Source organism: Hyposmocoma kahamanoa, unplaced genomic scaffold (genome assembly GCF_003589595.1).
Source record: "Hyposmocoma kahamanoa isolate Upper Pololo Valley unplaced genomic scaffold, ASM358959v1 100021, whole genome shotgun sequence".
NCBI lineage: Eukaryota > Metazoa > Arthropoda > Insecta > Lepidoptera > Cosmopterigidae > Hyposmocoma > Hyposmocoma kahamanoa.
In genome coordinates, this window is record NW_020653200.1 from 5,885,238 (window position 1) to 5,902,443 (window position 17,206).

At 34.3% G+C, this 17,206-nt stretch overlaps 2 protein-coding genes across 3 annotated transcripts; one reads left to right on the forward strand and one right to left on the reverse strand.

Moving 5' to 3' along the window:
- On the reverse strand, positions 1-384 carry LOC113240555 (protein GVQW3-like). The gene has a single exon (XM_026477893.1). It carries the CDS (start codon positions 382-384, stop codon positions 1-3), a length of 384 nt encoding a protein of 127 aa, XP_026333678.1.
- A 4,487-nt stretch (positions 385-4,871) lies between these two features.
- On the forward strand, positions 4,872-14,202 carry LOC113225808 (syntaxin-7). Of its 2 annotated transcripts, none has more exons than XM_026458251.1 (8): positions 4,872-4,978; positions 5,339-5,445; positions 7,607-7,676; positions 8,296-8,446; positions 8,624-8,717; positions 8,871-9,004; positions 12,461-12,616; positions 12,833-14,202. In XM_026458251.1, the coding sequence occupies exons 2-8, from the start codon at positions 5,340-5,342 to the stop codon at positions 13,049-13,051; spliced, it is 930 nt and encodes a 309-aa protein (XP_026314036.1). In that variant the 5' UTR covers positions 4,872-4,978; position 5,339; the 3' UTR covers positions 13,052-14,202. The 2 variants fall into 2 exon arrangements, with proteins under 2 accessions (XP_026314036.1, XP_026314043.1); XM_026458258.1 differs by having other exon boundaries at positions 12,843-13,049.
- Positions 14,203-17,206: the final 3,004 nt, after the last annotated feature.

Sequence of the window (17,206 nt, forward strand, 5' to 3'; positions counted from 1 at the left end):
TCAGCGCCCTCGTCGTAGCTTCTTGGATGTCCTTAATTTTGTCCTTAATTGAAACTCCTCGGTCACGATGCGATGCACGGTCGACTTGGCGATGTTGAGGGTCTGTGCTATCAACCGCACTCCTTGACGACGATCCTCGTTGAGAAGCTGACGCACACGGTCAACGTTCTCGTCGGTCCGCGATGTTGAAGGACGACCAGAGCGGGCTTCGTCGGTCACCTCTTCCCTTCCGTCACGGAACATCTTGTGCCACTTCCTGACCGAGGATTCGGACAAGGCTTTGTCCTTGAAGGCCTGTTTAATCATCTCGTTGGTTTCCACAGTATTTTTGCCGAGTAGAACACAAAATTTCACTGCGTACCTCTGTTCTAACGGATCCGTCATCGCGCTACTTTTAAAAACTTCGACGAGGTGTCGTTTAGAGCTCTACGCGAACGCACGTCCTGCCGCTCCAGGTGCTCGGAGCCAACTGGGACCGGTCGCGCTGTATCGGCTAGATCCCCCCACCACTTTCTGTTGCCAAGCGGAGCGCTTCCCGCCGTTCGGCAACACTCCCAAAAAAAATGTTCGATACTTTTGGGACGGACCAGATATGTAATATCTGGTCTTGTACCTGTCATGAGCTAATGCTCCCACTACTTGACGATAAGGAAAGGTCAAAAAATTATCTTGATCTTTATAGGCTTTATCTTTCGCTTTATCGTTCGACTTTACGATCGGTGTAGCAATAGCTTTACAATTCTCCATGCCAATATTTCTAGAACGGGTTTAGTGTACGCTTTTTGCAAATAGAACCATTTGATTTCTTTTCTATTTCCATTCCCAGAAAATAGTTTGCTGGTTTGCTTATAATTTTAAATCGTTTTTCCAGCTCTTCTACGAACGTTTTCGCTTCTTTGTCATTTATTAAAGCGAAGAGACCGTCGTCGACATATAGGGCTAAAACAATTTTAGTTTTACCTCGTTTTCTAATAAACAGGCAGTGATACGCTGTACTCCGTTTAAATCCAATTTCTATAATGTAGTCGGTAATACATCGATTCCAACAGCGGGGTGGACTAAATTCCATACAGGGTCTTTTAACTTAAACACAAGCTTACTATCAGTAGTGGACCCTTGTGGAGGCTTCACATAAATTTCCTCATTCATCTTTCCATATAAGAAGGCAGTTGAAACGTGGAATTGGGCCAGATACATATTTTCCTTAGTAGCAATTCCTAAAACTGTTCTTAAGGTACTGTTTCTCGCTACAGGACTAAAAATCTCAAAAAAATCCAAACCTTTCTTCTGTGAATACCCTTAATCACCAATCTGGTCTTGTACTTGTCCAAAGTACAATCAGGTTTAGTTTTGATTTTGAATATCCATTTGCAAGGAATGGCTTTCCTGCCTTTTAGTAATTCGACTGAATCCCAAATTTCGTTTTCTCTTAAGGAATTTATTTCATTCATTGGTAAGGGCTTCTTGCCATTTGTCACGTTCTGCTCTAGACATAGCTTCTATGAAAGTTTTAAGATCGTCAACAAATGCATTTGATGTCATGTTGCAGATAAAATCTTCGTACCGACTTGGAGATTTGAGGGTAGGCCTGTTTCTAAGAGTCATTCGAGACGACTGTTCAATTTCATTTTCAGAAAGTTCGCCGACATCATTATGTATGTCTTCCTCAATTTCAGGTTCTATAGTGTCATGGAACTGCTCTGACTCCTCGATATCTATTCTCTCTATCCACTTGATCATCTTGCTCTTGTTGTATATAAACTTCTTTCTCAAACGATTCATTGTACTGTGATGATGAGGGCATCGGTTCATTTTCAGATACTCTCCTGCCTTGAGCATCATCCTGCTGTACAATATTTTCTATGGACGTCTCTTGTTGGAACTCTGGTAGCTCACTTTGAAATGTTTCATTGGTTCTAGTTTTTTTTAATGTAAGTGTGCATTTGAGTTGATGGTGGACGAATTCAAGGAATGTGCTTCTCGTCTGTCAATCCTAGTAACGGTTCTCTTCAAACGTTACATCTAGATCTGATCAATTTAATTGATTTTATCCCAAATCCTGTGGCCTTCATCTCCATCATAACCAAATAATATTCCTTTCTGAGCTTTTGGCAAGCTTCTTGCGACTTATTTTGGGAATGTGTCCATAGCATTTACACCCAATGATTCTAACATGTTTTATACCAGGTTTCTTTTTAAACCATAACTCACAGTATGATTTTCCTTCTACGCTTGATGGACCAATGCGGTTTAAGATATACGCCGCAGTGTTAATGCTTCCCGCCCAAAGACCTTGAGGTATCTCCTCATGAGCGTGCATCATAGATCGTGCTGCTTCTACTATCATCCGATTCTCTCTTTCGACGCGTCCAGCTTGTTCGTGTGTGTGGGGTAGCGTTAGTCTCTGTCTTATGCTATGCTCGTGTAAGATCTTCCGGAATTTCTCGTTATCGAATTCTCCTCCATTATTGATCAGGATTTCTTGAACAGTGTGTCCAGCAACTTTGGCTTCAGCTAACATCAATTTAAGCTTTGACCAAGCTTCAGATTTCTGTTTCAGAAAATATATGTGTCGATAGCGAGTGAAGTCATCTTTGTACATTAGGTAATATCGGAACTTACTAATCGAGTGCGGAAAAGGTCCACATATGTCGGTATGAATTAGCTTTCCAGACTGAGTAGCTCGTATTCTTGTACCAAACGTCATCTTATATGTTTTTCCATATACATAGCCTTCACACAGATCTGTTTGATTATCCTCCACTTTTAATCCGAATTCTTTTTCTATTACTTTCTATTACTGCGTTACTTTCTGTCTTCGGTGACAGATAATCAAGTCTTAATTTACATAGCCCTCCATTAATTTGTCGTGTACCAATTAACGTATTCCTTTCAGCTGTATTTGGTGAGTGGTCATGTGCAGCAAGAACAGAAAAAAGTTTTATCTTGATGCACGGGAGATACCATACATCTTTAAGTTAAATTTGCTCTCGTCTTCCAGAAACACCAGCCTCAGCAAGGATATTTCCTTTTCCTAATGCTTCTATGGTTTGCCCATTGGCAGCAGTAACTGTATATTAACCTTTAAAATATTCAAATATCTCGTAAAGATAACCTTTATTCGTTACACGGTTTGTCGCAGCATTATCTACGAACCAGTTATCTTTATCTGGGACTTGTGAAATATCAACGGTCAATGCCTATAGGATAACATTGACGTTAGACGCGGTTTTGGGTGGCCTTCCGTCTGAAATCCATTTCTTGCACTGTCTTACTTGATGTCCAGGTAGTCCACAATATTTGCATTTCAATTATTTTTCTTACCTTATGAAGATTTCATGAATAATGCCGTTATCTTCATTTTTGTTCTTTAAGGTTTTTTCATAGGTACATATTTGGGTAGTTAGATTGACCATGGTTCTGTCCTTTTTAGTCATAAGTAGCCAGATTGATTTAAAAGCAATAATTCTTCCGGTAAAGTGTCCAAAATCTTGCAGATAAGTAGCATGTCCGGTAATTTTCAATCTAAGTGACAGTTTAATTCATGCCGGATATTCTTTAATGCAGAAATATGATTCACCACATCATTTGCTGTCTCTTTCTTGTAACTGAAGAATTGTGGATGTAGATCATAGCTTTTATTTACACTATTTTCTCCGTATAGCCTATATCACACTTCCCATACCTCTTGTGAACTTGTCAAACGCATGACAAGATTTAAAATTTCATCTGTCACATTTGTCGTCATGAGAACTAAGGCTGCCGCCTGTAAATGTCATTAATTCCTGTAATTCTATTTCATACTTAGCTTTCACAGCTTCTGATGCCTCTGCAACTGGTGTTTACGTCCTACATCGCCTGCCTTCGCTGATATCTATGGCTCCAGTGATGGCCTTATTCACCATCATTATCCTATACTTCCATGATATGAAGTTTTTTGAATCTGGGTGTCCTATCTATACCCTAGATGATTCTAGAATCGCCTTATCCATAGCTGTTGACAGCTGCTACAGATTTCACCATATGAATTTTTCTTTTCGTAAAAAGGACGGAATCGGAAAAATTATTTCCCAGAATAAAACTTCTTTCCTAATGCTCTGCTACCATGTTAATGATTTATATATTAGATTTATAGGATCGAATGAGAGTTAATAGAGTAAGCTCAGCACAGTTAAAGCAATGTATGTTTTATACTTAGTGACAACACTAGTTACAAGGTTACTATGGAAACGATCTTTATGATAGGCACAAAACACAATAAAGGTTTCATGCCTTAACACTTCTCTGAGTCGTATTCCAGAACTCTACTCAATGCTTAAGTCAGAACTTGAGTATGATTTATAGCAATAGAAATCATACCCAAGTCCTTGCCATTAAGGTCGTATTTCTAGTGCTTCTTTAATCATACACAAGTCCTGACTTGAGCATTGAGTAGAGTTCTGGTATACGACTTTCAGAGTCGTATTCTAGAACTCTACTCAATGCTCGAGTCAGGATTGCATTGGAATCACAAGCACAGGAAATACGACCCTAAGTGGCTTTTTGCTATACAAGTTTATTTTAAAACTCAAAACATACTTCGAAACGTAGAACATATTATGAGCCTACCAAACATCCACCAATTTATATTTTTCAAAATATTCCATTTTTTCAAAAATTTCCAAAATTTGAAATTTTTAGGAAAATTACCCAACAGTAATCCCTAGTGAGGATCAGTGCGAACTGCGCACGCATATTGATTTTTTATCTTGTCTATGGTCAGTCAGTGAGTGAGTAATTTGAGCAACTCATCTCGCCAATCAATCAATAGCTGTCGGTTCCTTGTCATTGTCAATTTATTTTTCATTTCAATAGATTGCAGCGAGATTGTCTCGTCCAAGTAATTCCTTGTTCTTGGTCTAAGGCGCAGTAAATAGTGATATTTGTTTATTTTTTCATTACGAACATTACAGAACCGAAATTTAATCACTACAATAAGGTAAGACACAAAGATACAATGGAAAAAACTTGGTTTTACCACGTATACAATAAACGTACATTAGTCACCCATATCTTAATTTAATTGTGATAAGTGCGTACATTTAGCTTATTATCAGCTTTATTTAGTACTTGATTGTTAGTAAATGAAATTCAGGGGGTATATCTTGTATAGGCTGTTTAAGTTTATAATTGATGTATATTTATCTACATACATGAGAATATCGTTCAACGAAATGGCGGACTGATTGTTTTCGATCAGTCATAAAATTTTTGTCCTTAAAACCATTTGTGACATTCCTATATTCGAAGTGCTGAAATATATTGGTATCAACTACTGTAACTCATTATTTTCACGCAGGATGGAGAGTTCGTATCAAGGGGGAGTGTCCTTGGAGGACTCCAGCAGCAAATTCCAACAGCTGTCCCAGACTATAACCAGTAACATCAAGAAAATATCACAAAATGGTAACTTACATTATCTTTTGTCATTAGGACATTTTTTTGTTTGTTATCATCAGAGATCAGAATAGGTATTGTATATTTACATAAACATCAAGGAAGTAAAGCATTGAGAATACCTCCCTCTGAAAACTCGGAATTAGTGTATTATTATATATATTATTATATATATATATTATTCTGTATTTTTTATATTTTTTGAGTATAAAAGTGTAAAAGTTTTGTATTTCTATTGTATATTGTTTTGATATTTTGCTTTTTATTGTTAACCATTCTGGAATTGTTGAGGGAGGTATTTTCCATGTTATGTGTATCACTTGAATTTTTGGTAAAAATACTATTACCTAATTAAATATGTCTTAAACCAATGCTTAAATTGATGAAGCTCACACAACATATTAAGTGTCTTTTGCATTGCAGACATTGGTTTCAGTCATGCAAAAAATCATGTTTATAGAGTGTTTATTAATTAATGCTCATTTTAGTGCATTTAAACAAAACATAATTTTGAAGTTTGAAAATCTTTTCAACTGAAAATGATGAATGATGTATGATGGCCAATCTCAAACAGTGGAGAGGCTTTAAGAAGACTTTAAGAAGATTAACTAAAAATCCAAATAACTTTTTGAGGTACTCATACGCATTAGCCGTTCAACAATAATAATTGTTTGCCTAAATGGTGTCATCATATTAAATCTACAGTCCATGGCAGAACAAAACATCTGTAATCTAGGTACAACAATTCAATGAGTGACATGTTAGTATTGACTCAAGGTTGTCTGTCCACTGACTTTCACACTCACTAACCTGTGTTATATATAAGCAATATTATGGTAAAGTGCAGAGAAAGTGTTACAGAATCAATTTAGATTAATACTGAAAAAATTAATGTGAGAGGGTGTGTGTGTAGGAGTGCATGTGGGCGTGCGCGTGCTTGTGTGTGAGTGCGCGCGCATTGGTGTGTGTATGCGCGGGTGCATGTGTATAAGACTGTGATAAGGCACAATCATGTGTGTTATCGCACATTTACTTGGATTCCATCTTTTATTGTATCCATCTTCTTTCTTTGTACTGACTACTAAACATACAATTAGTAGTAAACATACAAATAAAAGACTTTATTATTATTTTTTTATTTAAATACAATATTGGCCACTTTTTGTTTTTTTTTTTATTTTGTTGTTAAACTCATGATATATGTTTATTAATAGAAATATATTGTCAACTTGAAAAATAAATATAAAGACAAGATTGTCCAATGGGATTATGTTATGCATCAAGTACTAAGGAACTAAATATATTTACATTGAAGATTCCAATTACCTGATGCGTACATAGCTCCGCACTAGGGAAACCCTGTGTCGCGGGTGCCATGGACCGTTCGGCCATGGAGGCATTTAAACTGTTAAACTGTTGGGTAATAGTTAAGGTTATTGTAAATATTATGTCTTCAACTTCTACAAGCTGTTTGTGTACTAAAATTTATCTTTAACTTTGACGCAGTTTTGTTTCACTTCACTTTCTCATTAATACGAGCGAAATTCTTCAACATGTTTCTCAGAATGTCAAAAATTAATCAGTACAGCTAATCAAATAATTTAATAAAATAAAATAATTTAAACCGTGGAAAATACAAAAGCATTTTACAGTTTAAATTTATTGAAAATGTTAATAAAAAATTCATGTAATTAACTCATTGTTAATTACTTCATTAATAATAATTTAACTGCTAAGGAACTGCTAATAAAATCAAATATAAATGTTATATAATGTAATTTTAATTTATTAATGGGTATACCTAAATAATCAAACATCTTGTTCTTTTTTGAAAGTTTCATCATCTTATTTTTTTTTTGATAACCTGAATTTAGTTTATACCGTTCATCTGATACAGTGACATTTGCTTATTGCTTATATGTATATATAAAACAAGAAAATAAATAAAAAACCATGGTTATTATTTTACTTTTTAACAATATGGATAGTCACATTATACAGCGTACACACTCTATGCAAAACGAATTAAATTCCATTTTAATTTGGTCGAGCGTATTGTCTGGCAATGCGACATACTTCGTCGTAGCAATTTCTTGGAACGTTATGGATATTGTAGAGTGCAATAAAATTTCGCAACACTTTTCACCACATCGCGTTTTCTCTTTGACAGTGTCGTCGATGTCTAAGATGGTCAATCAGCTTCAGACACCTCAGGACTCACAGGAGCTCCGAAACCAATTGTAAGTTTCTCATGCATGCTCTGTGTGGTTTCACACCAGGATCATTCTGCCGCTGATCGACCATTATAACAAATGTTTTCGAAAAGAGTTCTATTTCATTATCTTAACTAGGTTCTGAACTTTCTAGACTGGAAATTGGTGTTTGTATGTGAATTCATAATTTTATCCTGGTTATTTAGTTTTTCCTCAAAGTGGTACTATACGTAAAGTGTAAATGTGACAGAATTTATGGATTTCGGAAAATAGACGACTTGCTACAATTTGGCCTGTTAGACTAATGTGATGGTGACCCAGGTTTTAACCATTGCATATTCTACTAAGACTTGCGAAAGACCAGTAACACTGGGTCTCAACTAAAAAATGCAGATGGCAAAATTCATTGATTAAAACTGTGTGTGTTATGTTATTTACATGGTTTTGAAAGCAGTAAATACTATATTTATATATTATATTTTTTTCTAGTTTAACTTGTGGTTCCGTGTATTACAGGCATAGGTAGCAATAATAATATTTATAATTTGTAGAATGGTCGATCATTTTGTGGTATTATCGATTTGAATTTTGAATTGTCAATACGCGAAGGAAAGTTTGAATTTATTAATATTAACGCTCCAAACAGGCGTCAAATTCAGAACTACACGCAGAAATTGGTCAAGGACACGTCGGCTTTAATCATGGAGATGATGAAGCTGCCTGTGGAGCAGCCTACGCAACGCATCGTCCGCGAGAGGCTCAGCGATGAGTACATGGCCACGCTTAACGCATTCCAGGTACTACCAATTAATTAATGCACGTCGACTATTTGTCTTTCAAGTATTTAACAGAAAAAAAATTAACCAGGGATTGAATATGAGTACCTACCTACAAAGCAGACTATGAATTTAGGAACTATTTATTGAAACGAAAATGTCTTGGATAATATCATTTATTTTACATTTTATTTTCAGTCAACACAAAGGACTGCTGCTCAAAAGACGAAAGAAGATGTGAGAAAAGTGAAAGCGCAGTCTTTCAAGATCGGCGATCCCTTCGCTATGGGCAGTGAGTATTGTTTTGACAATCGGTGAAGATCTTTAAAAATCCAATGCTGTGGATTGTACTTCTGTGGATGAAGTTTGGGTTTGGCAACTGTAGGCAACTTGCCTACAAGTAGGCAAACAACATCAACTTATGTTGTAAATGATGTTTTAACAGGTGGTAGCAGTAGAGACCCTCAGTTATTGGAAATGGATGAGACCACTACGCAAAAGCAGGAGCAGATGACAATGCAGACCGAAAGGGAACTGCAAGAGCTCGAGGAACGCGAACAAGACATCAGGCAGCTCGAGGTAAATAACTTTATTTTTACTTTTTTCTTTTTAATTTCTGGGCATCGAGCAAATAATTCTATTAAGTTCAATAATTGCAGTCTCGCCACAATAACGCTGATATACTTTGCGGGTTAATGTTCCGTGTACAATCGGATTTCTATGGCTTGGTCGTAAACAGCCATTTTGAGCCTTGCAGTTAAAGTATTATTAAAGGCCGACTTAGTTCTGACAGGCTGACCTCTTGCCATGTTGAGAAACATTTTAATTCTTGTTTATGGTCAAAATTAGCTTGTCAGCGTTTACAGTATCATAAAGTTAACTGAAAAGATCTGTACCTTTTATATCAAAGTGTCATTGTATTATTGTATCATCAAACATATTATTATGTTATTTATTACATGAAAGTGAATTAAAAGTTATTGTCTTTGTATTAATTTGTAGTATAAACATTTATTTTATCAAAAATTCAATTAAAATATTTTAGCGCACCGAACTTCGTTGTAATGGTGGTGGTTATCGGTATTCGCATTGCAACATGAGCGCTGTAAACATTAATTGACCCACGCTGGTACACGAGTTGATTTCATCATATAGCATGTAACTCCTTGAAAATTATAATTAGTAACAGTTGTATAGCACTGATATGGATATTTTTTATTGTAAAACCGTATTAGATATCAACGGTTACAATGTTTCTAATTAATTATTTTAAAAAATGTTACACCAAAATTTGACATGTTATCGCATATTCACAATCAATTTATGATACAAAATTAGTCACTTTGTCCTTTAATTTAATAATATAGAATGCAGTTACAAAGTGCTGCAATTAATATAAATCAGAAATCAGAAACATTTATTGTATGAATTGGTAAAATACAGGTGTTACTTACAAGTGATTAGATCTACAATTCTTACCCAAATCAGGCATACAATGTCTTAAAATTACAATTCTATTAAAATTTATTACAACTTAAATGTCAAAAATTAAAATTATAATTAAGTTAGTTATACAATTGTCAAATATTTGATGTCTTTATATAAAATTCGTTAAGATTGTAGAAAACTTTGTCAATTAACCAATTTTTTAAAAAAGCTTTAAATTTATCACCATTTGAACATTTCATTTCCATTGGAAGTCTGTTATAAATTCTAATCGCTGTTACATAGGTGCTGCGGTCAAAGATGGTGCTGTTTATTTTAGGGAGGACAAGACGGTCCCTGTTTTCTGACGTTAACGGAGTTTACATTACATATTTTAGTAAAGAATTTACTGTGATTACGTATTTCCAAAATATTTATTCCTGTTAAAGTCAGGAAACCCTTTTCTTTGTACAGACTTAGAGAATAGTCACTGGCTTTTTATATTGTGAATATTTTAACCGCATTGACAGAGTTTCCCCAAAAAATTACACCATACATTAGTAACGGGTATACGTTCCCGTTATATGCGTTTTTTGCAACTTCAACCGACGCTACATCGACCAATACAGATAAAGCGTAGCAATAACTACCAAGCTTGTTATTTAGCACATCTATGTGATGTTTCCAATTTAAGTTTTTATCTATAGTAATACCAAGAAATTTAGTATTATTTACCTCATCAATAACATCATTTTCACAAGTTATGTGTAAATCTAAGTCAATTTTTTTGTAATTACCAAAATTTGCATATATTTTGTTTTAGAATTATTTATTTTTAAATTTAGTGATTTAAGCCAGGTAGTAAGACCGTTAAATGTATTGTTTATGTCACATTCATAGTCAATTTTTGTTTTTCCGTTATTAGTAAATAATATTGTGACATCATCAGCGAACATAATAGGTATACAGCGTGCATAACACTGAGTAAGTTGTGGCAGTTCATTTATATATATAAAAATAAAGAGAAGAGAACCCAATACACTTCCCTGTGTGGCAATTCGGAAGAAGAGCTATAGGCCTGTAATTTTCTGAGACTTCTTGGGAACTTTATTTATGTAAAGTTTTTATTAATGATATCTTAATTTTATCAGGAAAGTAGCCTGTTTGTAGCATTAAATTAATTATATGTACTAGCGGCAATATAATAATGTCACTACTACTAACACTAGCCTTAATTACTTGCATTGAAATACCATCGTCACCACAACTTCGTTTACTTTTGATAGTTTTAATTATATATCGAAGTTCCTGTTCATCAACTGGATTCAAATATACGCTCTTACTTTCATGTTCTTGGGTAGATTTGTAATTATTAACAAAATTGGAATTAATACTTTGTATGTATAAATAATTTCTTGGTGGGTATGTATGAACTTGGGATGCCTCCGATGTGGGTATCGTACGTCATACGACGCGACGTCTGCAGATGCAGACACGAATATTTTCACCTCCACAGCTGCAGATGCGAAAAATAGGACTTTTTTCAGAGTATGTATCTTGAAAAAAAAACTTGCTCCATATTTGCCGATCAAGCTTGGTGATAATACAAAGCCATAGAAGGAATATTACATGTATTAATACTAAAGTTTATGATGGGCAAATTACACTTTATAAATAATAATTTTGCAGCTTTTTCGGATTTTGCTGCTTTTTCGGCACTTAGTCTATTTCTAACACAGAGGAATAAATAAATGTTTTTTCCGTGATTTCTAAGTAGATCGTAAATTAAACTATCGCTATCGCTGCTTAAAAGCTGTTTATTTGGTTGTCTTTCCTAATAACACTTTATAAAAGTGTCGTCATCGTTTATACTTTAACTTGTTAAAATCAGTAAACAAAATGTTCCTAACTACCATGCGCGTAACGTAAGTCAACGTAAATTCAATAATTTTGTTTATCGGTCGCACCTGCACCGCAAGTTGCCGAACTCTCGATCCCTGGTTGGTTAATTAGGGCTTTGCGTAAGGTCAGTTCCTGACGATCTTGTCGTGACCTGCAGAATATGGCAACATACGAATGTAGATTTTTTTTAAATGTATGCAGACGGTTACTTATGCGAATGCAGATGTCTGCGGATTCCCTAATATGTACACTGTACTAACTTGAGTCATCATTTAATTATAATAATGTACCAGACAACAATGTGAAGACGGTCTAAGCCCGCTTCAAAAGACACATTCTCGTAATAGAAGGTGATGAAAATAAAAATATTGCTACGTACTCTTACTCAGATAATGAAAATAAATTAGGAAATGAAACTATTTTTCCGGATTTAGATCGCGTATATTTGTTTTTTCAAACAAAAAGACGTTTCGGGCCCTTTACAGGTCACGGTTGACTTGAGTGTCAACCATGACCATGGAAATCCGGAAAAATAGTTTCATTTCCTATGTGTAACAATCGCGAAAACCTAAGAACTCGAAAATAAATTACGTATATCATACGAACAAACGAATACATTTGTAATAAATAAGTGATGGTACACTAATACTCAGGGTAGTATTCGCATGTTAATCGTTTTGGTTATTGTCTTACATTTTCCGTTTGCAGAGCGACATCATGGATGTGAACCAAATTTTCAAAGAGCTGGGTCAGATGATCCATGACCAAGGTGCAGTAGTGGATTCCATTGAGTCAAGCGTAGAGCACGCTTCTCAAAACGTAGAGGCCGGCGCACAAGAATTGCACCAGGCTGTCAACTATAAGGTGCGTAAAATAAACCTTGAAACTCTCAAGTATTTTCTTTTAAACCCCTCTGTCGAAAACTCTGCTAAATAACCCTCGCTACTACTGAGAATTATGGAAATTTTGATTTTCTTCTCAGAACAATTTGCTTTTTTGAATGACCCCTTAGTCTAGCTTAAATAAGTTCTACTACCATATATCAATTTTTCACTGGAATATATTCACAAACGAATTTAGCCTGTTCCAGAACAAGTTGCGGAGGAAGAAGGTATACTTGGCGATAATCCTGATAATAATTATCTCGATAATCCTGATCCTAGTTTTCCACAAGTGATTCTAGTACACCTAGAGTATGACCATAATCTGGATCGAGCGATACTTTATGGAATAAGCCCAGAGGAATACGGTGAGCTCATACACGCGCTTTATGCAAACCCGCCCGCAACGCCCGGATGACTTCATGTTACGGAACGGAAATTGTTCCGTGAAATGATAACTTTTGGGCATAAATCTGGAATGTTCTGGCGAACTACAGTTCTTACTAAAATTAGATTTTTGGCCTTTGACAACGATTTTGGAATTACTATTTAAATGTTTTCATTTTTAACCTTAATAAAACTTTAGTACATTATTACCTGTAATTTCTTTGTCTATTATGCCTTTTTTTTATTCGACTTTGATAAATCACAAATAAATTTAACAAACTTATTTGTGTCAGCTTATTGGGTGTAATGAAATCACTTAAGAATATTTCTTAATTTTACATTTGGCTTATTAAAGGTTCTTTTTGTTTTTTCTATATTCTGTCTTTTGTGAGATTTGATACGTTTGATAACGATCTTTCAAAGATTTTAAGTTTCGAGATTTTATGTTGCTACTTGTAATTGAAAAAAAAAATAAACAAACAAAGGAATAATAACGGTTTGTAAACTTGCTCGCTAAAGATAAATTTAAGAATTTTATGTTGTTCTGTAATGTTCATTACTGTTTTTTTTTATATTATGGGCAGATATGTGTTCCAAAATAGTTGTCAACAATGTGCAATGTTTGTATTGATTTGCATTAAGTTCACAAACATTGAAACCTTTGCTTTCTATTATTGTCTACAGCGTCCGGGTTGATAATACTCACTTTATTCGCATTATTAAATTTCTTTTACTAGATACTAGAACTTATATATAAACTATAACTTATTTGGTTTGAAATGTTAACCGTATTTTCTATATTTACGTCATATGGGTTTATGAGTCCAACGTAATTATGATTAGTTATTTTAGAGTGCGGAATAAAAAAAAAGCAAGCCGGCTTTTGCGAGAGTTCTTAGTGCAATGTTAGTAATAAATTTAATGTGGTAGCTAGGATAATCAACGTCTATTACGTGTAAGCGACGAGTTCTTCAGCCATATTATAATACTGAACAAAACATGTTTAAGATGAACTCCTGATCTTGTCGTCAGCGTCTTCGTCAGTTCCTAGCTGCGACGTTGATTTTTGTTATAACTTGGAAAAGGCATGATGGATAAATTTCTGGGTATGATATGAGGATGTAATAACCGTGGATGAAATCTATGGGAAATATCAGGAACAATATTTTAATATTTATAATAATAGTAATTATAAAAATATAATTTGTATTTAATCGAACATTTTATTGTTAGGGTAAAGAGGTTCAGATTTAACACTTCACACACCGTTTGGTAGTGCAATGTTTTTATTTCACGTGTCGCTTTACTTTCTTTGACGCTTAGGGCGCCTTGAAATTAAACGCTTGTAGAAGCGCTGCAATGGCGCGCCACCCACTACTAATTTTCATACAATATTTAGAAGCACTGCGCTTCTACTAGCCCCTAATATGAAGGCGCCCTTAGTTGTACATTTAATAAAACGTGTGTATACTTTAAAGTTGTGATTTTTCACATTTTTCAACAATTTACGCCTTCTTTTAAGGTTCTCTTTTTGATGTCAGTAAATCTGGGCCACTTTTTGTGTCTATCGTCGTATCCCATTCAATTTGATCAAAAAATTATCGCGTACTGAGGTGAACACTCTACTCACGTAAAGGCCTTTGTGTGATGAAGGTGTTTATATAAAATTATTTCATTGTAACTTCGTGAACAATAGACAACTTGAAAATCAGTAAAATAATAAAAATTGTTTGGTCGCAGTCTGTCAAAAACAGCTACATCCACACGCTGTACGTAATCAAATCTAAAGATTCTAAGAAAATATTACAGTTAGAAGTATATCTATCCTCGTACATACCAGTGGAGATACGTTATGTAGTATGTGTATTACTTTTCCTTCTACAGTCACGAGTTGCGACATATAATGTTGATAATACACGCGTTGATAATTTGATTTAATTGAAAGCGAAATTTAATATTACCAAATAATTTATCCATTAATATAATCTGGTTTTGTGTCTATGTATAAGGTACTCTTTAGGGTAATATTATTAGATACTATTCTGGTCTTGGGTTTGATTTGAATTTTATTGTATATATTTTTTTGTATATTCTACTAAGGTATTAGTACTCTATAAATCTTCTTGAATAAGATTTTTTATTAAGGGTCGTTTTTAAAAACATCATTGTTGAAATCTTAAACTGGTGTTGTATTGTTCATAAAAAAAATTGTGTTTAATTACCAGAGTTATCTCTGCACTATTGTAATTTAGGTATTGTAAGTTGTATTTTTTTATTTATATTGGTGTTATATACATAGTTATTTGTACGGTACTAACGACTTATAGATTAAGGAACGGTACATTTTTTTTATTTAAGCACTAACAGGGCCTAAATAATAGCGAAAAGCGGAAATTACATTGCGAAAGCAATAACATAACTCAAAAAGTATTGTGTACTTTGATTTATTGAATACATGATAGCTGAACAGAGGAAAATAGGGTAAACTGAAGAGAGGCAAATTACACCCAGAGACGAGCGATGATGATTGGAAGTATAATAGAAGTACATAATTCATATTTCAAAGGTGTTTGACGAATTGCTATTAGTATGTCCCAAGTTTAGTGCGTTGTCAACGGGCAAACTCCTCGATCTATGAACCGTTGGTGCTGTAAAAGCTTGGACACGTTAGATGCGACCGCTCGCCATTTTACATAATTTCGAAGATGCTGTTTATTAAGAAATTAATGGCAACTTAAACATATATGTCAAAAGTGATAAAATGCTGCAATTTCAGGGTTCAGAAGCAATTTGTCGGCCTTAGTTCTTTCACCAACTTATATCAAGGGCGTAGCGCGTTTTCCAGTCAGTAATTTTATATTAAGTTACTAATCAATACCTTAAAAGTAGATATATCATAGCATGATATTATTTAAAAATAATATTATTAAATTTAAAGGGGTTGGCGACAGAGCCAGATTTCTGTGTTAATAGTGAATATATTATTATTTTCCGTTTCCATTTTTTGTTCTAATTAACTGCTACGAAATGGTCCATGTTGCTACTAATAAATTTTTATTTCATACAATTTCATTTGGTATATTAGTTGGCTAGTTACCATCAGTGCGTGTACATGTACACAATATAATAGACGTATAGTACTAACTAATCTTATTTCCGGAATTTATTGTTCCGTAATTCTGTGGATATTTTTATAGGTTTTTAGCAATATTGTAATGATTTGTAAACACATCGAAACGATGGTGACTATCGGGAGATTGGTTATACGTAAGGAATATTAGCCATTAGTATTTTATAGGTGATTACCAATGGTAGTTTTGTCCTACGATACAGTAAAACCATTCCGGAAATCGAAATTCGAAAAAGTAATTAGTATTTGGTGGTTTTAACAATTCTATGTCTCTCCTTGTAGCTATGTGTACATGTATGTGGAACACCTTTTTTCCGACCATTGGGGATTATCAATTGAGACGCGTGGCAAAATTTTAAAATTCAACTCTCGTAACAAAGTGGAACTTTGCAATCAGTATCTAATTACTTTAACTAAAGCAAAACATGCTTTTATGTAGTATTCCTTTTATTAGATGTTGATATTATCAACATATTGCAAATTGAGTGCGGCCAACATTACCGGGTGCTAAAAAATAATTTAATAAATCCCCTTTACAACTTTTTTATACTTGGTCTTATCATATACGCTACTTATATTATGTACTACGTAGACATAAAATCAATATTGTAATTTATTTCACTTTATGTTTCCATTCCTAAAAGTGCAAACTCTAAACTCAAATCATCTTACAAGGTAAGCAAATTATACTTGTAATCGTCATATTGATTAAACTCTACCTCATTCGTAAGGCAGATTCCACCGAGAAGAATGAGCACGATACTCTAGGTTTTGAAGGTTGAGTGATAATGCGACCAAGTTATATTTATTTTTTAAGATTAGATTGCCTATATTTTAAGTTTATTAACAATGTATTGCATTTTTACTGTCCACTCGACTTAAGGCACTGTAACTTTATGTACCGGAAATAAAATATCAATCACCAAACTTCTGCTTTTAATTTGTCGGGGAGGTTGGGAAGCAAAAGGTATGTATAAAAGCTCCGAATGACGTATCTACGTACAGCCGAAAGCCTTATTCCAGCGTAACCATGGTTGAATTTTTGAAATTTGATTA